At 41.4% G+C, this 27,167-nt stretch overlaps 1 protein-coding gene across 1 annotated transcript; it reads right to left on the bottom strand.

The window, feature by feature from the left end:
- Positions 1 to 7,172: 7,172 nt before the first annotated feature.
- Positions 7,173 to 8,612, bottom strand: LOC141301157 (uncharacterized). The gene is made up of 5 exons (XM_073831397.1): positions 8,139 to 8,612; positions 7,925 to 8,041; positions 7,658 to 7,791; positions 7,396 to 7,569; positions 7,173 to 7,299 (listed from the first exon to the last, which is right to left on the bottom strand). Exons 1-5 carry the CDS (start codon positions 8,313 to 8,315, stop codon positions 7,218 to 7,220), a joined length of 684 nt encoding a protein of 227 aa, XP_073687498.1. The 5' UTR covers positions 8,316 to 8,612; the 3' UTR covers positions 7,173 to 7,217.
- Between the last annotated feature and the right edge of the window lie 18,555 nt (positions 8,613 to 27,167).

Genomic DNA, 27,167 nt, shown 5'->3' with positions numbered 1-27,167 from the left:
AAAGAATGTGACCACGAAAAGCCTATTCGTCCATCTGCAATCTAAAGTACGTGACCACGAAAAGCCTATTCGTCCATCTGTAATCTAAAGTACGTGACCACGAAAAGCCTATTCGTCCATCTGCAATCTAAAGAATGTGACCACGAAAAGCCTATTCGTCCATCTGCAATCTAAAGAATGTGACCATGAAAAGCCTATTCGTCCATCTGCAATCTAAAGAATGTGACCACGAAAAGCCTATTCGTCCATCTGCAATCTAAAGAATGTGACCACGAAAAGCCTATTCGTCCATCTGCAATCTAAAGAATGTGACCATGAAAAGCCTATTCGTCCATCTGTAATCTAAAGTACGTGACCACGAAAAGCCTATTCGTCCATCTGCAATCTAAAGAATGTGACCACGAAAAGCCTATTCGTCCATCTGCAATCTAAAGAATGTGACCACGAAAAGCCTATTCGTCCATCTGTAATCTAAAGTACGTGACCACGAAAAGCCTATTCGTCCATCTGTAATCTAAAGAATGTGACCACGAAAAGCCTATTCGTCCATCTGCAATCTAAAGAATGTGACCACGAAAAGCCTATTCGTCCATCTGCAATCTAAAGAATGTGACCACGAAAAGCCTATTCGTCCATCTGCAATCTAAAGTACGTGACCACGAAAAGCCTATTCGTCCATCTGTAATCTAAAGAATGTGACCACGAAAAGCCTATTCGTCCATCTGCAATCTAAAGAATGTGACCACGAAAAGCCTATTCGTCCATCTGCAATCTAAAGTACGTGACCACGAAAAGCCTATTCGTCCATCTGCAATCTAAAGAATGTGACCACGAAAAGCCTATTCGTCCATCTGTAATCTAAAGAATGTGACCACGAAAAGCCTATTCGTCCATCTGCAATCTAAAGAATGTGACCACGAAAAGCCTATTCGTCCATCTGCAATCTAAAGAATGTGACCACGAAAAGCCTATTCGTCCATCTGCAATCTAAAGAATGTGACCACGAAAAGCCTATTCGTCCATCTGTAATCTAAAGTACGTGACCACGAAAAGCCTATTCGTCCATCTGTAATCTAAAGTGCGTGACCACGAAAAGCCTATTAGTCCATCTGCAATCTAAAGTGCGTGACCATGAAAAGCCTATTCGTCCATCTGCAATCTAATGAATGTGACCACGAAAAGCCTATTCGTCCATCTGTAATCTAAAGTGCGTGACCACGAAAAGCCTATTAGTCCATCTGCAATCTAAAGAAAGTGACCATGAAAAGCCTATTCGTCCATCTGTAATCTAAAGAAAGTGACCATGAAAAGCCTATTCGTCCATCTGTAATCTAAAGAAAGTGACCATGAAAAGCCTATTCGTCCATCTGTAATCTAAAGAAAGTGACCATGAAAAGCCTATTCGTCCATCTGTAATCTAAAGAAAGTGACCATGAAAAGCCTATTCGTCCATCTGCAATCTAAAGTACGTGACCATGAAAAGCCTATTCGTCCATCTGCAATCTAAAGAATGTGACCATGAAAAGCCTATTCGTCCATCTGTAATCTAAAGAAAGTGACCATGAAAAGCCTATTCGTCCATCTGCAATCTAAAGAAAGTGACCATGAAAAGCCTATTCGTCCATCTGTAATCTAAAGAAAGTGACCATGAAAAGCCTATTCGTCCATCTGTAATCTAAAGAAAGTGACCATGAAAAGCCTATTCGTCCATCTGTAATCTAAAGAAAGTGACCATGAAAAGCCTATTCGTCCATCTGTAATCTAAAGAAAGTGACCATGAAAAGCCTATTCGTCCATCTGCAATCTAAAGTACGTGACCATGAAAAGCCTATTCGTCCATCTGCAATCTAAAGAATGTGACCATGAAAAGCCTATTCGTCCATCTGTAATCTAAAGAAAGTGACCATGAAAAGCCTATTCGTCCATCTGTAATCTAAAGAATGTGACCATGAAAAGCCTATTCGTCCATCTGTAATCTAAAGAATGTGACCATGAAAAGCCTATTCGTCCATCTGTAATCTAAAGAATGTGACCATGAAAAGCCTATTCGTCCATCTGTAATCTAAAGTATGTGACCATGAAAAGCCTATTCGTCCATCTGCAATCTAAAGAAAGTGACCATGAAAAGCCTATTCGTCCATCTGTAATCTAAAGAAAGTGACCATGAAAAGCCTATTCGTCCATCTGTAATCTAAAGAAAGTGACCATGAAAAGCCTATTCGTCCATCTGTAATCTAAAGAAAGTGACCATGAAAAGCCTATTCGTCCATCTGCAATCTAAAGAAAGTGACCATGAAAAGCCTATTCGTCCATCTGTAATCTACAGAAAGTGACCATGAAAAGCCTATTCGTCCATCTGTAATCTAAAGTACGTGACCATGAAAAGCCTATTCGTCCATCTGCAATCTAAAGTACGTGACCATGAAAAGCCTATTCGTCCATCTGTAATCTAAAGAAAGTGACCATGAAAAGCCTATTCGTCCATCTGTAATCTAAAGAATGTGACCACGAAAAGCCTATTCGTCCACCTGCAATCTAAAGTACGTGACCACGAAAAGCCTATTCGTCCATCTGTAATCTAAAGAATGTGACCATGAAAAGCCTATTCGTCCATCTGTAATCTAAAGTATGTGACCATGAAAAGCCTATTCGTCCATCTGTAATCTAAAGAAAGTGACCATGAAAAGCCCATTCGTCCATCTGTAATCTAAAGAAAGTGACCACGAAAAGCCTATTCGTCCATCTGCAATCTAAAGTACGTGACCATGAAAAGCCTATTCGTCCATCTGCAATCTAAAGTACGTGACCATGAAAAGCCTATTCGTCCATCTGCAATCTAAAGTACGTGACCATGAAAAGCCTATTCGTCCATCTGTAATCTAAAGTACGTGACCATGAAAAGCCTATTCGTCCATCTGTAATCTAAAGAATGTGACCACGAAAAGCCTATTCGTCCACCTGCAATCTAAAGTACGTGACCACGAAAAGCCTATTCGTCCATCTGTAATCTAAAGAATGTGACCATGAAAAGCCTATTCGTCCATCTGTAATCTAAAGTATGTGACCATGAAAAGCCTATTCGTCCATCTGTAATCTAAAGTATGTGACCATGAAAAGCCTATTCGTCCATCTGTAATCTAAAGAAAGTGACCATGAAAAGCCCATTCGTCCATCTGTAATCTAAAGAAAGTGACCACGAAAAGCCTATTCGTCCATCTGCAATCTAAAGAATGTGACCATGAAAAGCCTATTCGTCCATCTGTAATCTAAAGAAAGTGACCACGAAAAGCCTATTCGTCCATCTGTAATCTAAAGAAAGTGACCATGAAAAGCCCATTCGTCCATCTGTAATCTAAAGTATGTGACCACGAAAAGCCTATTCGTCCATCTGCAATCTAAAGAATGTGACCATGAAAAGCCTATTCGTCCATCTGTAATCTAAAGAAAGTGACCACGAAAAGCCTATTCGTCCATCTGCAATCTAAAGAATGTGACCATGAAAAGCCTATTCGTCCATCTGCAATCTAAAGAAAGTGACCACGAAAAGCCTATTCGTCCATCTGTAATCTAAAGAAAGTGACCATGAAAAGCCCATTCGTCCATCTGTAATCTAAAGAAAGTGACCACGAAAAGCCTATTCGTCCATCTGTAATCTAAAGAATGTGACCATGAAAAGCCTATTCGTCCATCTGTAATCTAAAGAATGTGACCACGAAAAGCCTATTCGTCCATCTGCAATCTAAAGAATGTGACCACGAAAAGCCTATTCGTCCATCTGTAATCTAAAGAATGTGACCATGAAAAGCCTATTCGTCCATCTGTAATCTAAAGAAAGTGACCATGAAAAGCCTATTCGTCCATCTGTAATCTAAAGAATGTGACCATGAAAAGCCTATTCGTCCATCTGTAATCTAAAGAATGTGACCACGAAAAGCCTATTCGTCCATCTGCAATCTAAAGAATGTGACCATGAAAAGCCTATTCGTCCATCTGCAATCTAAAGAATGTGACCACGAAAAGCCTATTCGTCCATCTGCAATCTAAAGAATGTGACCATGAAAAGCCTATTCGTCCATCTGCAATCTAAAGAAAGTGACCACGAAAAGCCTATTCGTCCATCTGTAATCTAAAGAAAGTGACCATGAAAAGCCTATTCGTCCATCTGTAATCTAAAGAATGTGACCATGAAAAGCCTATTCGTCCATCTGTAATCTAAAGAATGTGACCACGAAAAGCCTATTCGTCCATCTGCAATCTAAAGAATGTGACCATGAAAAGCCTATTCGTCCATCTGTAATCTAAAGAATGTGACCACGAAAAGCCTATTCGTCCATCTGCAATCTAAAGAATGTGACCATGAAAAGCCTATTCGTCCATCTGTAATCTAAAGAATGTGACCACGAAAAGCCTATTCGTCCATCTGCAATCTAAAGAATGTGACCACGAAAAGCCTATTCGTCCATCTGTAATCTAAAGAATGTGACCACGAAAAGCCTATTCGTCCATCTGTAATCTAAAGAAAGTGACCATGAAAAGCCCATTCGTCCATCTGTAATCTAAAGAAAGTGACCATGAAAAGCCTATTCGTCCATCTGTAATCTAAAGAAAGTGACCATGAAAAGCCCATTCGTCCATCTGTAATCTAAAGAATGTGACCATGAAAAGCCTATTCGTCCATCTGCAATCTAAAGAATGTGACCACGAAAAGCCTATTCGTCCATCTGTAATCTAAAGAATGTGACCACGAAAAGCCTATTCGTCCATCTGTAATCTAAAGAAAGTGACCATGAAAAGCCCATTCGTCCATCTGCAATCTAAAGAATGTGACCACGAAAAGCCTATTCGTCCATCTGTAATCTAAAGAAAGTGACCATGAAAAGCCCATTCGTCCATCTGTAATCTAAAGTATGTGACCATGAAAAGCCTATTCGTCCATCTGTAATCTAAAGAAAGTGACCATGAAAAGCCTATTCGTCCATCTGCAATCTAAAGAATGTGACCACGAAAAGCCTATTCGTCCATCTGTAATCTAAAGAATGTGACCACGAAAAGCCTATTCGTCCATCTGTAATCTAAAGAATGTGACCATGAAAAGCCTATTCGTCCATCTGTAATCTAAAGAATGTGACCATGAAAAGCCTATTCGTCCATCTGCAATCTAAAGAATGTGACCATGAAAAGCCTATTCGTCCATCTGTAATCTAAAGAATGTGACCATGAAAAGCCTATTCGTCCATCTGCAATCTAAAGAATGTGACCATGAAAAGCCTATTCGTCCATCTGTAATCTAAAGAATGTGACCATGAAAAGCCTATTCGTCCATCTGCAATCTAAAGAATGTGACCATGAAAAGCCTATTCGTCCATCTGTAATCTAAAGAATGTGACCATGAAAAGCCTATTCGTCCATCTGCAATCTAAAGAATGTGACCATGAAAAGCCTATTCGTCCATCTGCAATCTAAAGAATGTGACCACGAAAAGCCTATTCGTCCATCTGCAATCTAAAGAATGTGACCATGAAAAGCCTATTCGTCCATCTGTAATCTAAAGAATGTGACCATGAAAAGCCTATTCGTCCATCTGTAATCTAAAGAATGTGACCATGAAAAGCCTATTCGTCCATCTGTAATCTAAAGAATGTGACCATGAAAAGCCTATTCGTCCATCTGTAATCTAAAGAATGTGACCATGAAAAGCCTATTCGTCCATCTGCAATCTAAAGAATGTGACCATGAAAAGCCTATTCGTCCATCTGCAATCTAAAGAATGTGACCACGAAAAGCCTATTCGTCCATCTGCAATCTAAAGAATGTGACCACGAAAAGCCTATTCGTCCATCTGCAATCTAAAGAATGTGACCATGAAAAGCCTATTCGTCCATCTGCAATCTAAAGAAAGTGACCACGAAAAGCCTATTCGTCCATCTGCAATCTAAAGAATGTGACCACGAAAAGCCTATTCGTCCATCTGCAATCTAAAGAATGTGACCATGAAAAGCCTATTCGTCCATCTGCAATCTAAAGAATGTGACCACGAAAAGCCTATTCGTCCATCTGCAATCTAAAGAATGTGACCATGAAAAGCCTATTCGTCCATCTGCAATCTAAAGAATGTGACCACGAAAAGCCTATTCGTCCATCTGCAATCTAAAGAAAGTGACCACGAAAAGCCTATTCGTCCATCTGCAATCTAAAGAATGTGACCACGAAAAGCCTATTCGTCCATCTGCAATCTAAAGAATGTGACCATGAAAAGCCTATTTGTCCATCTGTAATCTAAAGTATGTGACCACGAAAAGCCCATTCGTCCATCTGTAATCTAAAGTATGTGACCACGAAAAGCCTATTCGTCCATCTGCAATCTAAAGAAAGTGACCACGAAAAGCCTATTCGTCCATCTGCAATCTAAAGAAAGTGACCATGAAAAGCCTATTCGTCCATCTGCAATCTAAAGAATGTGACCATGAAAAGCCTATTCGTCCATCTGCAATCTAAAGAAAGTGACCACGAAAAGCCTATTCGTCCATCTGCAATCTAAAGAAAGTGACCATGAAAAGCCTATTCGTCCATCTGCAATCTAAAGAATGTGACCATGAAAAGCCTATTCGTCCATCTGCAATCTAAAGAAAGTGACCATGAAAAGCCTATTCGTCCATCTGCAATCTAAAGAATGTGACCACGAAAAGCCTATTCGTCCATCTGCAATCTAAAGAAAGTGACCACGAAAAGCCTATTCGTCCATCTGCAATCTAAAGAATGTGACCACGAAAAGCCTATTCGTCCATCTGCAATCTAAAGAATGTGACCATGAAAAGCCTATTCGTCCATCTGTAATCTAAAGTATGTGACCACGAAAAGCCCATTCGTCCATCTGTAATCTAAAGTATGTGACCACGAAAAGCCTATTCGTCCATCTGCAATCTAAAGAAAGTGACCACGAAAAGCCTATTCGTCCATCTGCAATCTAAAGAAAGTGACCATGAAAAGCCTATTCGTCCATCTGCAATCTAAAGAATGTGACCATGAAAAGCCTATTCGTCCATCTGCAATCTAAAGAAAGTGACCACGAAAAGCCTATTCGTCCATCTGCAATCTAAAGAAAGTGACCATGAAAAGCCTATTCGTCCATCTGCAATCTAAAGAATGTGACCATGAAAAGCCTATTCGTCCATCTGCAATCTAAAGAATGTGACCACGAAAAGAAACTGGCCGTCCAGTTACACAGGAAATTGCGAGACAAATGCAGAGAAGTCTCTGTTCTCGGTGCTGGTTCCGGGAGTGCCATCGTCTGATGTAAAGCTGCAAAAGGAAGGAAAAACAAGTTTAAAAAAATAAAAAAATTATATAACATTGGGAAAACACAATCATGTTGAACCACTGGATGAAATGACCTACCCCGCCAAGGAGTCCAGCAGCACACAAACTGTGGCTGTTGCATTCTTTGCCGCCGGCACCCTGAGGGTTAGGTACTCTTTCACTGCCTGCTGTTGGTCTGCTGGCAGTGTTTGAGCAGCAGCCGCCTCCACTGCCTTCCGCATGTCATTGCTCCTGATGGCGGGCAGCTTATACCTGCATTAAGAAATAAAAGATTATTTATGAATATTCACTGTGACCGGTAAGATATTGGAAATCTATGCGGATCTGCGGGGCCACATACATTTCATGGAGGCGGTTGAGATCCTTTGTGACGTTGCACACTCCTTCGCCGGCCGGTGACATGAAAAACCGATTGCAGGTTTTATCAGGCCGAATGTTTTCTGGCCGTATCTCTCTGAAGTACAGCTGAAACCACTGTGAAAATAGAACAGACTGTTATAAACTAGTACTGAAACCAAAAAATCTTTGTGCATTACAATAAAACAGCACATGCATTGCTTCATACTGTAGTCAGAGAATCAGTCTAATAAGATATGTAAGGCCTTACAGCTTCCTCTGTGGAGGACAGGGCGAACGTGGGAGCCTGCTTTCTAGCTGTTGCGCGGCTGCTGATGCCAAACACAACCCTGCCACCATGCTGCAACCTCTCCACCCAGTCTGCATCCTAGAAAACATGGAAATATTTTAATTGCCAAATCGTACTCATGTCAAAAAATTACAGCATATCATGAGGGACAACTTGCTACAATAGATGAACTTACAGTCAAGACTTCCACAGCTCCAGGGCCCTGAAGGTGACGGAAAACCAAGACTGCCTCGCAGTAATACCGGTAAAGGGTCTTCTCCGCCCCGGACACCTCGCCGCCCTTCAGCAGGTTTCCTCGTATCCTGAGGAAGTCTGCTTTTGCAGCGGTCAGGATCTTCTGACAGTCTTGCATGCTGTGAGAGACTGAAGTGGTGGTAACCGCAGGGTCTAAGACCAGTTGAGGATTCTCCTCGCCGGAGAAGCTCCTTGGTCATGTTGAGCCGCGAGGTACTTTCAGGCAGGATCTGACAGAGCTCCTGGTAATCCCAGGTCCTGCTTGTGCATACCCATTCCCTATTGGATACCTTGGCTTTATGCAGCTCCTCAGCTCTTTCATCTGGCGTGTTGGTTTTCATACAAACCCTAGCCAGATGAACAGAGAGGTTTTCCTGTGGCTTGAAGCACCGTAAACAGTAAACCAGGTGGCGATCAGCAGCAGACCTTCAAGAAACAGACAAAACAACATTTAAATTTAGTAAAGCATATATACTTTCCTGGAAAAGAAACAGACACACACACTCACACACACAGAGTGGATTGCCCTGTTTGACATGCTTTTGAGGGTATAATTTCAATTTACTGCACATGTAATTCAGTATTCAGATTCAGCTTTGATCACAGGAGTAAATTACATTGATTCAAATAAGCAATAAAATAACAGCTTGCATATATGCAAAAGTGTTTTATGTGTAATGTTTCAGCCCTTCAGAAATGACCTGATTCAGGCCTGTGTTGTCATACAGGTAAGTGTGAAACCCCCACCCCCCAATTCACACCTGCTGAAAATGTGGCCACATCTTTGTTTCTTTTTTTTTTTTTGGGGGGGGGGGGGGGGGGGGGGGATTATAGAGGACTATGGATAAAATGTCCCACATGCAGGGTTTTAACAAAAAACAAAAAGAAAAACACTCAAGCTTATATAGCCTACTGTTCTGAAAAAAAGAATACTGTAAACAAAAGAAATGCTACACAAATTAAACTTTACACAAATACTGGGCGTTAAACCTAAAAAACAAATAGAATTACAAGAAGTATTACATAAAAATAAATTAATAATTTTGGTGTAAGCTTTTTTTTATGGAATATCTTGGTTTACCCCTGATTTCACTACGTTACATTTTTTTTAAAATACTTTGATACTTTTACCAGACTTTAACAAAGCTTTTTTTTTTTTTTTTGTAAAAGGTGTTTGTTAGTTTGTTTCGTTTTTATGTTATTTTACTAACTGATGTCACAGGGCGCATTCAAATGTATAGCTTTAACAGTTTTAACATAATACAATCACAATTAGCTACGGACAAAAAAACAAGCCTTACCTTTTCTGAGATTCAGCCATTTTCAAATTAAGCAATCGAAGAACGCGTTCCAGCAAAAGAGAATGTATATGTCCGCTTGAAGAGATATTCAAAAGACATGAGGTGCGTTCGAGATGCACTACACTAGCCTGCCGCCGGCTGGCGAGAGCAGCCCCTTGCAGTCGGGGGAGGAGTAAAGAGACGGCCGTCAGGTCGGACACTTATAGGTTTCCGTAGTGTGCTGAAACATTTTTCTTAGCAGTATACTTTAATTTGAACTCTTAAACAATAAGAATATATGTTTACCATATCGCCTAATCTTCATTTTCATCATTAATGTTTTGTTTGAATATCAGATATTCGATATAAAGATTGATTACATACAGGAACTTTTTTAAGAAAAAACACACAGCACACGTCGTGCTTGTCGTCACATAATCTGACCAATGAGAATAAAGTGTGTCGTCATCAAGGCTTTCGCAGCCGGTTTTAAGCAGCTGCAGCGCCTGACCTCTGCGGCTGCTCTCGTTTTGCTCTCACGGTACTTTGATGGCACACGTGATCGAAAGGCGGCTGCAGCGCCGATCAAAGTCGGACAAATGATCTTACCAGAATGCATTGTTTTGTAAGGCGGCAGCCGATTTCTGGCGGCGCCGCATGAAGTCGAACGCACCTAGTGACAGATCTCCACAAGTGCTTAGTGTATTTACGTCAGGGGGCGGGCTCATCTCCGCCTCCAGCCCCGAAACACGATTGTGATTGGTCGCTCAGCACCAAAACATTAGGTGCGTTCGACTTCATGCAGCGCTGCGCGGACCGATCGGCGGCTGATTTGAAGTAGTGCAGGTTAGAAATTTTGTCCGACTTGAACCGGCGCCGACGCCACGTGACGTTCACGTGTGGCATCAAAGTAACGCGAGAGCGTTTCGAGAACAGCCGGCTTGCTCAGCCAGCGCAGCATTTCAGAAGGGACTGCGCCAGGCTGTGATGACGTCACAGCTTCTCACGATTGGCCACATTCACCACATGACGATGATCACGCGTGTTTCGTGCAGAACAAATCAATTTGCATGCCATTTCGTAAATAGTTTACGATCTTTTGACTGCAGTACATTTTACTCCCTTAAATTCTTTATATTGGATTTGTGCATAAGTTTATTATTGTACTTTTTTCATACAGACCACTTATAGTATTCAGCTACATATTTAAGTAATATTTTTTATGGAATGTGGTCAACACTGATTGATGCTGAAATCTGTAGTTGCTGCTTCACTTGCATGTGCTGCATTTCTTCCAACAAAAAAGGTATTTATATAGCTTCCAATTCATCTGCAATAAAGTAGGCAAACGCCACGTGATCTGCCATGTTTGAGGAAGCAACGAAATCCCCAACTTGTCCGACTTGACGGCTCCGTTTTCAGCTCCTCCCCGACTCTGCGCAGCGCAGCATGAGCTCGAACACACCTATTGCCTCTACACATCTGGGCACGTGTGTCAACACAGCAGCACGTGTAGCAGGGATATGTTGTTACACCAGATTATTCATTTTATTTATTTATAGTATTTTATTTTATTCCTTATTATTATTTGTTATGGGGTATTTTATTTTGAAAGACGATTGTGAGCTCTTATTAAAGGTAGTAATCACAGTATGCACGTCGGCTGACGTCATACGTAAGTGAGCGAAGAAAATTGAGGTGCAATCTAAGTTCGTCCTCTTTCCGGCGATGCTGTTAGTGGAGAGAGGCAAAGGCAAAACGAGCAACGCTGATTGTGCCTGTGTCTGTGTGTGTTTTGTTTACATATACAGGCACTACAATTAAATCACCCGCATCAAACCAGTTTGTGTGGACAGTCCTTTATTCTAAAAAAAAAAAAATTACACAACGCAGAGGGACAACCGCTACAAAACTGGTGCCGTGACCCATCGTATGGTTGATTGCTGTCGACCGCCGGGATTGCTGATGTGGAGTTTGGCTGACGCTGAGCACGAGACGAGACGGGACTGGACTGGACTTCGGGCGCTTGTTGCTGTTCCGCGGTGGTGTTTGGAGCTCGGGAGATTGGAGTCGTGCATAGGAGGAGACCGTCACTGAAAGGAGATTCTGACACTGGAGACGCAGGAGGGCGACAGATGTTCAGACTGTTGGACTGGTCGGTTGCAGTTAGGCTGGATCGGACAAGCGGCGTGCTGGATCGTTGAGGAGTGTCACCAAATTACTGACTAAACTGTGAAGGAAGGTATTTCACATCATCGATTGACTGGGTTTTCAACCAAAGAACTGTAATAATAATAGTGAACTGAGTCTTATATGGGTTTATGGACAGTTGAAAATTTTTGAAGGGTTATAACACAGGTTAATTATCATTGATTTAATTTGTTTTGTTTTGTTTTTAAACGTTTTTGTGTTGTGAGAGCGTACTACGACACCAGAAGGGAATGGCTGCTAAACAAAGTGATTTGGGGTGGGACAGCACATTTACGGTCGGTAGAGGGCGGGGCAATCTGATGGATAGGCCTGAAGACATTAGGCTGTTTGGGGACCCTAAATATTGCAGTACAGGCCGGGGTAGCTCAAGAGTTGCCGTTTCTGCTTTCAACAATAGTGAAATGTGTGGTAGCCCATTACCAAGTGCCAGAAACTTTGAGTACGCTCCTCAGGAGTCAGAAGTATCAGGTCAAATGAGTAACCTCATAAAACAAATTGGAAGTGAGATTGGACAGTCAATCAGAGAAAGTATGATGAAAACTGATCTTCCGAATTATCCATTCACTAAGAAGTCTCAAGAAGGTGACAGTGGTCATGTGACTGATCATTCAAATACTACTGTCATTGATGCATCGAAAATGAATTTGATCCTGAAAACTGAGGTGGCAGCACCGCCACACTTTAGAGGGGATGGTTCAGATAGATACTCAATCATGGAATGGGAAGACATGATGAGGGTATATTTGAACAAACTAGATGTGACCAATTCTGACATGGTTGATGAAATAATGAACAGAGTAATGGGGCGGGCCAGAGATGTAATGAAAGTATGGCTGCGCAATGGTACAACTACTCCTACTGTTGACTCTGTCTTTTCTGTTTTGAAGCAGCACTTCGGGGACCAGAGCAGTTCAGGTATCCCGTTGGCTGACTTCTATTCTGTGAGACCATATCCTAAAGAGGGTGCATGGGATTATTGGATAAGACTAAACAAGGCAGCAGATGTTGCTGAGCAAAGCTTAAGATGGGAAGGCAGAACTCTAGATAACAGAAGCAAAGAGTTAGCAGTTATGTTTATCCGCAACTGTCCTGACAGAGAATTGGCTTTTGTTTTCAAGAGTAAACCTGTACAGTCATGGACTGCATCAGAAGTCCAAGAGCAACTTGATGAGTTGTTGAGAGAACGCAAGTTGAATAATCAAGCTGTCAAACAATTTACCACAGTTGTCTCCGAACCAGAAGTTAACGTGACTCCCTCACCATCTAAATCTGAACAGGGTGCAGGTGTGAATGACGAAAATGCGCTGGACAAAGTCTTAACCTTGCTAGAAAAAGCTTTAGTGTGCAACGCTCAGTCTACGCGGGGCCCCTGGCCTAAACAAACAGGGAATAGAATTCGAGAATGCAGAGTGTGTCGAAGCAGTGAGCACAGCACGACTGCTCATTGTAAAATGTACAACTTGTGTTTCAAGTGTTTTGCAGCTGGACACGTGAGCTACAACTGTGACAGAACTACGTCCAGGGTGGGCTCCGGTCGCCAAACTGAGGTTACACCGCAGGGAAACTAGACAGCTCCCTTCGGGCGGAGGACGAGGTGGGGCTGTGTAGTAATTCCTCTGGTGAGACTGATATTGAGTCAGTTTATTCTTTCTTCTGTGAGAGTATTGGCAAAACGAAAACCGTAATTTTTCAGAACAGCATGCAAGTTGATCAGAGTAGCAGTTTGTTTTATGCTAGTGTGTTATTACAGGACAAAGTTGAACTTCAGGGAATGTTGGACAGTGGCTCCATGGCGACTACTCTGAGTGCTGATGTAGTTCCGCGACTCAGAAGTGCAGGGGTGCTGGACCAGGATATCCTGAGTTCTTCAGATATTGTCTTGGTAGGTTGCGGTGGAAAACAAACTAGTCCTGATGGTGTATGTAACCTGAAGCTTGAAGTCTACGGGGTTAGTTTTAGTGTCCCTGTTCTAATTGTGAGTGGTCAAAAGGACCCAATCATCCTCGGAACTAATGTCCTAAAACCTCTAATAAGTCAGATGAAACGTACAGACCAATTTTGGAAAGTGGTGAATAAACCTGACGCAGCTGTACCGTCCGAGAATAGCCACTTTTTGCGCATGCTTTCATGTGTAGAGAGATGGAGGGGCGATTCAATTCCTGACAAGGTGGGTACGCTGAGGCTGAGGTCATCTGTGACACTGCAGCCTATGAGTGATCACCTTGTCTGGGGTCGTTTGCCTCCAGGGTCAGTACTGTCGGCAGGGAGCACAGTGGTCATCGAACCAAGTACTTTGCGTTGTGTGCATCGGAACGTGTTGGTTGGGAGGGTTGTGTCACCTTTGTGGGGTGATGGCTGGCTTCCGGTAAAGATGATCAACCCGACCAATGCAGAAATTGTGCTGAGGAGAAATGCGAAGGTGGCCGACGTGTATCCTTGTGTTGCTTTGGAGGATCTAGCACAAAGCACAGACATGATGGTTAGTCAAAATTCAGGTGCAGTACGTTCTAATAGGTCGTGTGGTAGTCTGATGACGACTAGCTCTACATCTACTACAAGTTCGGTAGGTGACCGTAGGTTGCATGACCTTGGACTGAGCAATCTAAATGTCAGGGACTGTGAAGTATCTTCCTTTTGGCAGAACAAGCTAATTGATCTCGTTGAAAAATATGAAAGTGTGTTTTCCAGGCACAATTTGGACTGTGGCGAAGCGAAGGAGTTTTGTCATCGTATCAGACTTACAGATGACAAGCCCTTTCGTCTTCCATATCGTCGTCTATCTCCCGCACATTACTTGAAGCTGAAAGAGACTTTAGATGAAATGGAGGAAAAAGAAATCATAAGGAAGTCGAGCAGTGAGTTTGCGTCGCCATTGGTCTTGGTGTGGAAGAAAAATGGTGAGTTAAGGATATGCACTGATTTCCGATGGCTAAATGCACGCACAGTGAAGGATGCTCACCCTCTTCCTCACCAAGCCGATGTGCTGGCGGCTTTAGGGGGGAATGCATACTTTAGTACCATGGACCTGACATCCGGGTACTACAACATTCCCTTACACGAAGACGATAAGAAATTCACTGCGTTCTGTTCACCCTTGGGGCTCCACGAGTATAATCGTTTACCCCAAGGATTGTGTAACAGTCCAGCAACATTTATGAGAATGATGTTGACTGTGTTTGGTGACCAGAATTTCTTAAGTCTTTTGTGTTATTTGGACGATTTGTTAGTTTTCGGAAAGACTGAAGAGGAGAGTTTGGAAAGGCTCGAGATGGTGTTTCGGCGTCTGAAAGTCCACAATTTGAAACTGTCTCCTTCAAAATGCAGATTTTTGAGGAGGTCAGTAAAATTTTTGGGTCATATCGTGTCTGAAGAAGGGGTCGCCAGTGATCCAGCAAAAATTGAAGCTATTGTGAATATATCTGAGAAAGATTTGATGGAGAATGACGGAGTTACACCATCTGCGAGTAAAATCAGGTCCTTTTTAGGCATGGTGGTGTACTACCAGCATTTCATAGAAAATTGCTCTTCAGTGGCCAAGCCCTTGTTTCAGCTTTTGACAGGACAGAAAAGACCTAGGAAGGGGAGAGGAATGAAGCGACTAAAAGGAAGTCGTACTCTCTCTTCAACAGATTGGACTGACGATTGCAAGGCAGCCCTGGAAAATTTGAAGACTGCCTTGGTGAGTCAGGTTTTGCTTGCTCACCCAGATTTTTCGAAGCCGTTTCTGCTGTCTGTGGATGCCTCTACTAGTGGGCTTGGTGCCGTTTTGTCGCAGGTTCAGGAGGGGAGTGCTGTGGCTAGGCCCATTGCGTTTGCGTCGAAATCTTTAAATCATGCACAGTCAAAGTACCCAGCACACAGACTTGAGTTTTTGGCGATGAAGTGGGCTATTAGTGATAAGTTCAGTCATTGGCTCAGGGGACACAGGTTTACTGTGTGGACTGATAATAACCCACTTAAGTACATCCTCACAAAACCCAAGCTGGATGCATGTGAACAGCGGTGGGTAGCGAAATTGTCGCCGTATGATTTTGACATTCAATACATTCCTGGACCGAAAAATGTAGTGGCAGACGCATTGAGCAGGCAACCGTTTGCGACTTCGAAAATTCTGCATAGATTGACTAGAACATCTTACGATGTTTTGCTGCATGAGGCAAAGTCTGTTGCTGTCGAGCAGGTGCAGGATACGTTCCATCTTACATGTGAGCAAAGGCAGTGTGATGGCACTGATGTGGATAGGCTTTCAGAGCATACAAATGGTGGTGAAAATGTGTATGTTGGGTCTACTTACTTTACTGGGACAGTTTCTCGTCAGGATTTGTCAGCTGTTTTTCGATCTCATCGGGACTGGGAGCATGGTGCAGCCATTAGGAGTATGGCGTATGTGCAACACTTGGAGAGCGTGGCGGATGTAGAGCAGAGTCAGCTTCATAGTCTTACTCATGATGAATTGCTGGAAAAGCAGAGTCAGGATCCTGTAATTGAAAGAGTGAAATTCTTTGTAGAGAGAGGAAGACGACCCTCTCGCAGAGAAAAAGTGTTTGAGTCTAAAAGAACTTTAAAAATTCTGCGACAATGGGGTAAACTTGATTTGAGGTTGGGCATTCTTTATAGAATCTCAAAGAATCCGGTGTCTAAGAAAAAGACTTATCAATTTGTGGTGCCAACAGCTCTCCGGAGTACTGTTTTGAAGGGTGTGCATGATAATGCTGGCCACCAAGGTCAGCATCGCACCCTCTGGTTGGCTAGACAACGGTTCTTCTGGGAGTCTATGGAGGAAGACATAAAGAAATACGTTAATGAGTGTGAGAGGTGCGTTTTGAGTAAACGACCTGAGCCAGAGGCGAGGGCTCCACTCGTATCAATTCAGACAACTGCCCCACTAGAAATGGTGTGCCTTGACTTCTGGTCAGCGGAAGATGCAAACAATAAGTCGGTCGATGTGTTAGTGGTCACTGACCATTTTACTAAGTTTTCTTGCGCGTATGTGTGTCCGAACCAAACTGCAGAAGCAGTTGCCCGTGTCTTATGGAACAAGTTTTTCTGCATTTATGGGTTCCCGGGTCGCATACATTCCGACAGAGGTGCGAACTTTGAGAGCTCGTTGATGGTTGAGCTATTGAGATTGTCTGGTGTGAGAAAATCACACACAACTCCATATCATCCCATGGGGAACGGACAAACTGAGAGATTTAACCGTACCCTGGGTGATATGATCCGTTCACTTCCTCCGAGATCCAAAGTTAAATGGCCACAGATGCTAAATACTCTTACTTTCGCGTACAATTGTACAAGACATGAAACCACTGGGTGTCCACCGTTTTTCTTGATGTTCGGACGAACACCAAGATTACCAGTGGATGTCCTGTTCGAAAGCGTCATCTTGGATCATGAAACTGTTGATGTTCATAAGTACGTTCAGTCACTTAAGAAAGACTTGAGGGAAGCAATGTCAATCGCACAAGAACATGCCAAACGGCAACAGACTAAACAAGCTGAGTATTATGACCGAAAAGGGAAAGGGCATTCTCTTGAGTTGGGTGACAGAGTGCTTCTTGCTAATAAGGGGGAACGTGGAAAAAGAAAGTTAGCAGATCGATGGGAGAGGGTAGTATATGTTGTTGTGGGTAAAAGTGACACTTTGAACACGTATAAAATAAGAAATCCTGGGACAGGTCAAATCAAGACTGTACATCGTAATCTGTTGATGCCTGTTAACTTCCTGCCAGTGCCTGCTTGGAATGAAGGCAGTGATAGTGGTGACAGTGTTGAGAATTCCACTGTCTGTGCTTCTTGTGAAGAAGACAATCAAACTCAGAGTGAAGATCGTACAACTCGTTGGGTGGCCGATCTTAATGATGCCTCGAATGTGACGAGGAATGAGTCTGTTGAGTGTTTCAACGTTGATCAGAGTGATGCAACTGATGACATGGTTGCGGAATTTGACACTAAGATGGACAGAGAATCTGTGTGTAAGAGAAATTCTGGCAACTTACCCAGTTCAGTTCTGTCAGTATGTTCAATGGTGTCTGATGATTCTTCTGTATGTGATGAGTGTGCTTCCAAAGTTGATGAGCCTAATAATCCATCTGTCACAGAAACTCCTATGTCAAGTGTGCAAGAACAGACGAATGAAAGAGAATCAAATGGTCAAGAAGGTTTAAGGTCAAGATTTGGAAGGCTCATTAGACCAGTAAACAGGCTTATACAGTCAATGTCTACACAGAGAGTACACGCAATTCATGAAATTTAAAGTGCTGAACGAAAACTAAGTGATGTTACATTGTTTGAAGGTATTTTTTTTTTGGTTTGTTTTTGTTTTTCTTGGCTACATATTTTGTATAATGTACATTTACGGGTACAATTCTGAATGTCATGTATTGAACTATGTAAAAGGCATAGTTTTCTATAGGTAATTTGGGGATTAGCTACCCCTGGGTTATCTTAATCTCGAAAGAGATAGTTGAAAGCTGATCGGATCTAATGTGATCTCAGAACATGTGACATTGTTAACTTGCAAAGTTTTTATACGTGATTCATAATCTGGTGTAAAACAGTGGGGGTGGATGTAGCAGGGATATGTTGTTACACCAGATTATTCATTTTATTTATTTATAGTATTTTATTTTATTCCTTATTATTATTTGTTATGGGGTATTTTATTTTGAAAGACGATTGTGAGCTCTTATTAAAGGTAGTAATCACAGTATGCACGTCGGCTGACGTCATACGTAAGTGAGCGAAGAAAATTGAGGTGCAATCTAAGTTCGTCCTCTTTCCGGCGATGCTGTTAGTGGAGAGAGGTACGATCTCGCGAGCTCTGTTTATTTCACGTTTTAGTATGTTTCATAAGTGTTCACTTCATGTTTAAACGATAAAATATGCAAAAGTATTCAGTCTAATGTTATATCAAACTGTTCGTTTGAGTTATCAGTGTGTTAAATGAAGTTTATAAGTTTAATTAGTGGGTGAACAGCGAACTATACAAAATGGCGGCGCCGTGTCTGTATCGTGTGCGAGACGTGTGTATCATGTGCGAGGGATGTGTTAGCGGCTAGTGCCGCGCTTATGATATGAATAAATATATACATGTAATATAAAAATAGCTATATAAAGATATATATATATACCCAGCCAACATGCATATGTGGGGCCCACATGGTTTATGCTTGGGCTATATGGGTACCAAGTGGGCATGGTCCCAAAATGGGCATCTTATCTGGGGCCCACCTGAGGTAGCTAAGTAGGTCCCACCTGGGTCAAAAGAGGTGGGCTCCCCATGTGGGTCCCAACTGGGTCACTAATGAGAAATGAGCATGTGGGCTCAAAATGGGCTATACATGTGGGGCCCATATGGGTTTAACATATGGGTCAGTCATGGGCAAACTCAATTAATCCCATACAGGCTGCCTACATGGGACCAAGGTAGTACCCATATAGTTACCGTCTATATGGGTTCAGAATGGGGAAACACATATGGGGCCCACTTTGATGAACTATATGGGTTTGGCATGGGCAAACTCAATCAATCCCATATAGGCTGCCTACATGGGGCCAATGTAGTACCCAGATAGTTACCATCTATATGGGTTCAGAATGGGGAAACACATATGGGGCCCGGTTTGATAAACCATATGGGTTTGGCAAGGGCAAACTCAATCAGTCCCATACAGGCTGCCTACATGGGGCCAAGGTAGTACCCAGATAGTTACCGTCTATGTGGTTTCCGAATGGGGAAACACATATGGGGCCCACTTTGATGAACTATATGGGTTTGGCATGGGCAAACTCAATCAATCTCATATAGGCTGCCTACATGGGGCCAATGTAATACCCAGATAGTTACCATCTATATGGGTTCAGAATGGGGAAACCCATATGGGGCCCGCTTTGATGAACTATATGGGTTTGGCATGGGCAAACTCAATCAATCCCATACAGGCTGCCTACAAGGTGCCAAGGTAGTACCCATATAGTTACCGTCTATGTGGTTTCCGAATGGGGAAACACATATGGGGCCCACTTAGATAAACTATATGGGTTTGGCATGGGCAAACTCAATCAATCCCATACAGGCTGCCTACAAGGGGCCAAGGTAGTACCCATATAGTTACCGTCTATGTGGTTTCCGAATGGGGAAACACATATGGGGCCCGGTTTGATAAACCATATGGGTTTGGCAAGGGCAAACTCAATCAGTCCCATACAGGCTGCCTACATGGGGCCAAGGTAGTACCCAGATAGTTACCGTCTATATGGGTTCAGAATGGGGAAACCCATATGGGGCCCGCTTTGATAAACCATATGGGTTTGGCATGGGCAAACTCAATCAGTCCCATACAGGCTGCCTACATGGGGCCAAGGTAGTACCCATATAGTTACCGTCTATAAGGGTTCCGAATGGGGAAACACATATGGGGCCCACTTAGATAAACCATATGGGTTTGGCATGGGCAAACTCAATCAATCCCATATAGGCTGCCTACATGGGGCCAATGTAATACCCAGATAGTTACCATCTATATGGGTTCAGAATGGGGAAACCCATATGGGGCCCGCTTTGATGAACTATATGGGTTTGGCATGGGCAAACTCAATCAATCCCATACAGGCTGCCTACAAGGTGCCAAGGTAGTACCCATATAGTTACCGTCTATGTGGTTTCCGAATGGGGAAACACATATGGGGCCCACTTAGATAAACTATATGGGTTTGGCATGGGCAAACTCAATCAATCCCATACAGGCTGCCTACAAGGGGCCAAGGTAGTACCCATATAGTTACCGTCTATGTGGTTTCCGAATGGGGAAACACATATGGGGCCCGGTTTGATAAACCATATGGGTTTGGCAAGGGCAAACTCAATCAGTCCCATACAGGCTGCCTACATGGGGCCAAGGTAGTACCCAGATAGTTACCGTCTATATGGGTTCAGAATGGGGAAACCCATATGGGGCCCGCTTTGATAAACCATATGGGTTTGGCATGGGCAAACTCAATCAGTCCCATACAGGCTGCCTACATGGGGCCAAGGTAGTACCCATATAGTTACCGTCTATAAGGGTTCCGAATGGGGAAACACATATGGGGCCCACTTAGATAAACCATATGGGTTTGGCATGGGCAAACTCAATCAGTCCCATACAGTCTGCCTACATGGGGCCAAGGTAGTACCCATATAGTTACCGTCTATATGGGTTCAGAATGGGGAAACACATATGGGGCCCACTTTGATGAACTATATGGGTTTGGCATGGGCAAACTCAATCAATCCCATATAGGCTGCCTACATGGGGCCAATGTAGTACCCAGATAGTTACCATCTATATGGGTTCAGAATGGGGAAACACATATGGGGCCCACTTTGATGAACTATATGGGTTTGGCATGGGCAAACTCAATCAATCCCATATAGGCTGCCTACATGGGGCCAATGTAGTACCCAGATAGTTACCATCTATATGGGTTCAGAATGGGGAAACACATATGGGGCCCGGTTTGATAAACCATATGGGTTTGGCAAGGGCAAACTCAATCAGTCCCATACAGGCTGCCTACATGGGGCCAAGGTAGTACCCAGATAGTTACCGTCTATATGGGTTCAGAATGGGGAAACCCATATGGGGCCCGCTTTGATAAACCATATGGGTTTGGCATGGGCAAACTCAATCAGTCCCATACAGGCTGCCTACATGGGGCCAAGGTAGTACCCAGATAGTTTCCGTCTATATGGGTTCAGAATGGGGAAACACATATGGGGTCCGCATTGATAAACCATATGGGTTTGGCATGGGCAAACTCAATCAATCCCATACAGTCTGCCTACATGGGGCCAAGGTAGTACCCATATAGTTACCGTCTATAAGGGTTCCGAATGGGGAAACACATATGGGGCCCACTTAGATAAACCATATGGGTTTGGCATGGGCAAACTCAATCAGTCCCATACAGTCTGCCTACATGGGGCCAAGGTAGTACCCATATAGTTACCGTCTATATGGGTTCAGAATGGGGAAACACATATGGGGCCCACTTTGATGAACTATATGGGTTTGGCATGGGCAAACTCAATCAATCCCATATAGGCTGCCTACATGGGGCCAATGTAGTACCCAGATAGTTACCATCTATGGGTTCAGAATGGGGAAACACATATGGGGCCCGCTTTGATAAACCATTTGGGTTTGGCATGGGCAAACTCAATCAATCCCATACAGGCTGCCTACAAGGGGCCAAGGTAGTACCCAGATAGTTACCATCTATATGGGTTCAGAATGGGGAAACCCATATGGGACCCACTTTGATGAACTATATGGGTTTGGCATGGGCAAACTCAATCAATCCCATATAGGCTGCCTACATGGGGCCAATGTAGTACCCAGATAGTTACCATCTATATGGGTTCAGAATGGGGAAACACATATGGGGCCCGCTTTGATAAACCATTTGGGTTTGGCATGGGCAAACTCAATCAATCCCATACAGGCTGCCTACAAGGGGCCAAGGTAGTACCCATATAGTTACCGTCTATGTGGTTTCCGAATGGGGAAACACATTTGGGGCCCACTTAGATAAACCATATGGGTTTGGCATGGGCAAACTCAATCAATCCCATACAGGCTGCCTACAAGGGGCCAAGGTAGTACCCATATAGTTACCGTCTATGTGGTTTCCGAATGGGGAAACACATATGGGGCCCGGTTTGATAAACCATATGGGTTTGGCAAGGGCAAACTCAATCAGTCCCATACAGGCTGCCTACATGGGGCCAAGGTAGTACCCAGATAGTTACCGTCTATACGGGTTCAGAATGGGGAAACCCATATGGGGCCCGCTTTGATAAACCATATGGGTTTGGCATGGGCAAACTCAATCAGTCCCATACAGGCTGCCTACATGGGGCCAAGGTAGTACCCAGATAGTTACCGTCTATATGGGTTCAGAATGGGGAAACCCATATGGGGCCCGCTTTGATAAACCATATGGGTTTGGCATGGGCAAACTCAATCAGTCCCATACAGGCTGCCTACATGGGGCCAAGGTAGTACCCACATAGTTACTGTTTATATGGGTTCAGAATGGGCAAATATATATGGGGCCCGCTTATTCATTCCAGTTGTGTAAGACATGGGCAAACACAATCAGTCCCAAATAGGGTGCCCACATGGGGCCAAATTGGTACCCACATAGTTAATTGATAGTTACCAAAAAATAATTACAATAATTATATATTTTTTTCATTGTAAAACCATGATCAATTTTCATAAGGGACATGGGGTCCTCTTGGCCAAACCAAATATGATTCCAACCCAATCAAACATGACTGTGTCTAATTTACAAATAGTTTGGAGCATTATGATTAGCTTTTGGTTAGAGTCATGTTTGGTTAGAGTTAGAACTAAACTCAGCAAGACAATCACTCACAATTCTGTCGTCATTTGCTCATTCTCTGTTCAAAACCTGCATGAAGTCTTTCTTCTGTTGAACATTATCTAAATTATTTGTGAATTGGATATTTTAAAGAATGTTGGAAGCCAGTTGCTGGACCCATATTGGGAAATAAAAATACATAAATAAAAAGGCTATGGAAGTCATTGGGGACCAGAAACTTTTTGTTAAGATAATTTCCCAAAAATATTTTTGTATATTGTTTTTTATCACACAGAAGAAATTAATACAGGTTTGGTACAACTTAAGGTGAGGAAATGATAGCAGAATTTTGGAGTTGAAGAACCCTGGTATAGGCAAACCAGGTCAAACCTGGGTGTGGTCAAAAATGTCCTGCATAGCACATGTCTTTTGATATCTGAAATTGGGCAAATGACCTGTACACTAATTGGACATTAAATATTCAAAGTGTCAGATTTTAGTGGTCTGATTTTGTGAGTTACAGCACAATGCTTATCACAATAGATAAAAAATACAGAAAACTGTGCACTTTAATGAAAAGGTTAGAGATGACTAATTATATCTAAATAATGGGATAAAATGTTGGGATTGTAATGGTTTTGAGGCGGGTAGAAGAAATCAAACCCTCTAGCAGCTTGTCATGTGCCCTGATTTAGTGGAACTCCCCCAGTTTTTTGGTCAGTCGGAGTGACAATGCATTTCTAGAGATATTGTTTTAAATTTTGTAAGGTCATCAGTTCATACAATAAAATAGCCCAAGTAAAGAAAGATAGAATGAAATTTTATGTTTCTGAAGAGAAAATCCAATGTTTCATTAGCTTTTTTAGTTTATGTCCCAGCACATAACCATCAAAGTTATAAAATGGTTTGCTAAATGATTAAAAAGGGTTAACAAAAATACTTTTTTACATGATACACTATTGCCAAAAGTATTCCATCCCTTCTAATGAACAGGTTTGACCACTATTCTAGGGAATTGTGTGCTTCTAATTTTATAGAAACAGTTTGGACAGGAGCCTCTTCAAATGTAAGATGACAATTCCTTCGTGTATAAGGCAAGGTTTAAATCGAAATGACTGATTCAGTCAGTGTGGAAGAACTTGACTGGTCTGCATAAAGCCATGTCCTAAAAACCCAGTTGAACACCTCTGGAGTGACTTTAAATAAAGACCTTGAGCCAAAAACTCATCGCCAAACACCAATGACTTGTACAAACACCACATGGACAAAAGTATTAGGACACCCCTTCTTTAAAACAGAAATAGGCACTTCTAAAACTGTGGCAACAAAAATGGGAACATAATTGATGTATTTAAAAAAATTATTTCCATCTCTTTTGAAAAAGTTTTGGATTTGTCTAAAATGACTGTACCGAAATGTACAAGTCGTTGGTGTTTGGTGATAACTTTTTGGCTCAATGTCTGCATTTAAATTCACTCCAGAGGTGTTCAACTGAGTTTAGGATTTGGTTTTATGCAGACCAGTCAAGTTCTTCCACACTGACTGAATCAATCATTTCAATTTGAACCTTGCCTTATACACAAAGGCATTGTCATGTTAGAACTGAAGAGGCTCTTGTCCAAACTGTTGCTATTAAAATTAATTCCCTAGAATATCATTTTATGCTTAAACATTAAGATTTGTACTCATGGAAATTACTAAAGTAGTCAAACCTGTTCGTTAGAAGGGGCGAGCGAATGCTTTTGGCTATATAGTGTATGTATTTTGAATATCTTTGTTTTGATTTTGTGGACCTACAATTTTGTGAATGGCTGCAACTGCATTTTTATTTCATACAATGAAAACACTTTTTGAACAACTATTAAAATAATACAGCCTACAAATAACACTAAAAACACACATATTACTTTAAAAAAATTATCTTGCCATTACCACCCTGGTTGTATAACCCTTGCTGCAGGGATCATGATTGGTTAAGCTGACTGTCATCTTAGTAACTGGCCAATGACAACTGTGCGCGCCTTTACCGGTCAAGTTTGAAAATACGTTAGTTTGAGTTGGTGATATGTGTGCTTCTGCTCAGCAAGATGACGCGGTCTGTCCCTGGTTATTTGAATAAGTGACTGTTACATTTTTATTTTAAATTAACTTGCGTTGTGACATGCTGAGAACAAAAGCTGGAATGTGAACACAGAGGATGGTCGGACTGGACCTGTGAGGTCCTGCAAACTGCCGATATCAGGTAACAGAACATTTTTCAGTCTTTCTAGTGTTATGTTCTTTCTGTGTAAGTTACAAATGAGGCAACAGACGCACTATGACTTGCATACTGTGTGTGTAACGTTACTGCTTTATCAAACATGTTAGACCAGATGCTAATCGCGATTAGCATATTAGCACGTATTTGTAGCCCTGATATTGCTATGTTATAGATAGGCTACGAATGTTGTCATCTAGTTTAAACTCATCGCATGAGAAGGAGCATGAGTACAGTAAGTAATGAAAGTGCTATTAAAGCTGGGAAACACAGGAATCTAATTATAAAAACACAAACTGCTACCAATAACATTATTTTTAATTTGTAATATTTGATTCTAAATCGTACATGGGATTAAAATATAAAGTTAAAAGTATGGTTCTTCTCATAATCAAAAATACATTTGTAAGACATTTGCCCCACTGATTATCAATATGACTAACTTTTTTATTCTTTTGTCTTTCTTCATCGGAGGTAACAAAGACTGAGAACATGCTACCATCATCAGTCCTTTATTTATTTCACTACAAAAAATATTATGAGTCCTTCATGAGCCTCAGATGGGTCGTAACTGGATAAATGCATCTGCAGGTAAAATTATTAGAAGTATTGGTTTGATTTGGGTGCATTCATTTTTAAGCTACAATTGTGTTTACCTTGTTATGATACATTTATAAAAAGAGTCTATTGTTGTGAATCCAGTGTCTTTTTGGGGATTCACATTTTTTCTTCTTGAATTGCCATGAGTTAGGCATATTCTTACATTTTTTATTATATAATAACAGTCTCAAAGCTGACTGTTCATGTTTTCTGAATGATTTATAGTGGCAAATGTTGGTACAATTGAAAAACATTTTGTATAAGAGTTTAAAAGAATTTAAAAAATCAAATCTTTATTTTTAAGGACTTATCAGCCCACCCCAGACCGACTGAGGATTCAGCTGATTACTGGCAATATGGTGGAGGGCTCTTCTTTATCTGCTGCACTCCACTATAACTTCTGGTATGGATTTATTAACTATTTGCAATATGTGAGGAGTTTTGATTTGATGTAATTTAATAAAATTTACTTTTTAATTTACTTTTATGTACTATTTAAATTTGTTTTTACATAATTTACTTAATACAGTGTGCAGTAAGGATTCTGACTTAAGTGTAATTCTTAAATTCTAAATTGACTATAAAAATGAATTTGCCAGAACCTACAATTACGTGTTATTTTATTTATTTTTATTTTATTTTATTATTATTATATATATTTTTGTTAAATCTTTAGGTAGTAAACAAAAATAGTTTTAGTATTTTAGTTTATCTAACAGCTCTAACTTCTCAGGGTATTTACCCTTTTTTTACAGCTCTAACTTATGTTATTAAAACTAACCCTTAAGTCGATCCATCCTGGGAATTTAAGAATGGTCCACATTTTTGATCAACTTGTTTTTCAAAGGCACAAAGAAGAATATTTTAAAATTACTATTTTAAATGCACTCATAAATCATCAGCATTAATAATATTAATAATAATAAAAAATACTTTAAGCATTATTTTGTTGGTTGATTCCATCCATGGACATGGAATATAAATGCGAGAATCTGCCTAATAGTAAAATTACAAAGTATTGATAAAAAAATTATCAGAATTTTTGTTGTTATTATTATTATTATTATTATTATTATTATTATTTTCTAAATGGTTAACTCATATAAAAAATTGAAGTGGTCCTTTTAAAACACATATTTATGCTTCATAAACTGATTTTATCAGTAAAAAAATGTAATTAGATTAGTTTGAAACAATGAACAGTAATTCTCTATTGCCCCCCCCTATATAACACTCCAATTCTATGACA

This window comes from Garra rufa, chromosome 25 (assembly GCF_049309525.1).
Source record: "Garra rufa chromosome 25, GarRuf1.0, whole genome shotgun sequence".
In the NCBI taxonomy this organism is placed as follows: Eukaryota; Metazoa; Chordata; class Actinopteri; order Cypriniformes; family Cyprinidae; genus Garra; species Garra rufa.
Note: the sequence above shows the minus strand (reverse complement) of the source record. Positions and strands in the feature narration are given on the sequence as shown.

Excerpts from the sequence above, each read along its gene's own strand:
- LOC141301157 (XM_073831397.1), bottom strand. The coding sequence starts at position 8,315 with ATGCAAGACTGTCAGAAGATCCTGACCGCTGCAAAAGCAGACTTCCTC. Across the intron at positions 7,792-7,924 it reads TGTCCTCCACAGAGGAAGCT|TGGTTTCAGCTGTACTTCAG; the intron begins GTAAGGCCTTAC and ends CTATTTTCACAG. Across the intron at positions 7,570-7,657 it reads CTCAACCGCCTCCATGAAAT|GTATAAGCTGCCCGCCATCA; the intron begins GTATGTGGCCCC and ends TTCTTAATGCAG.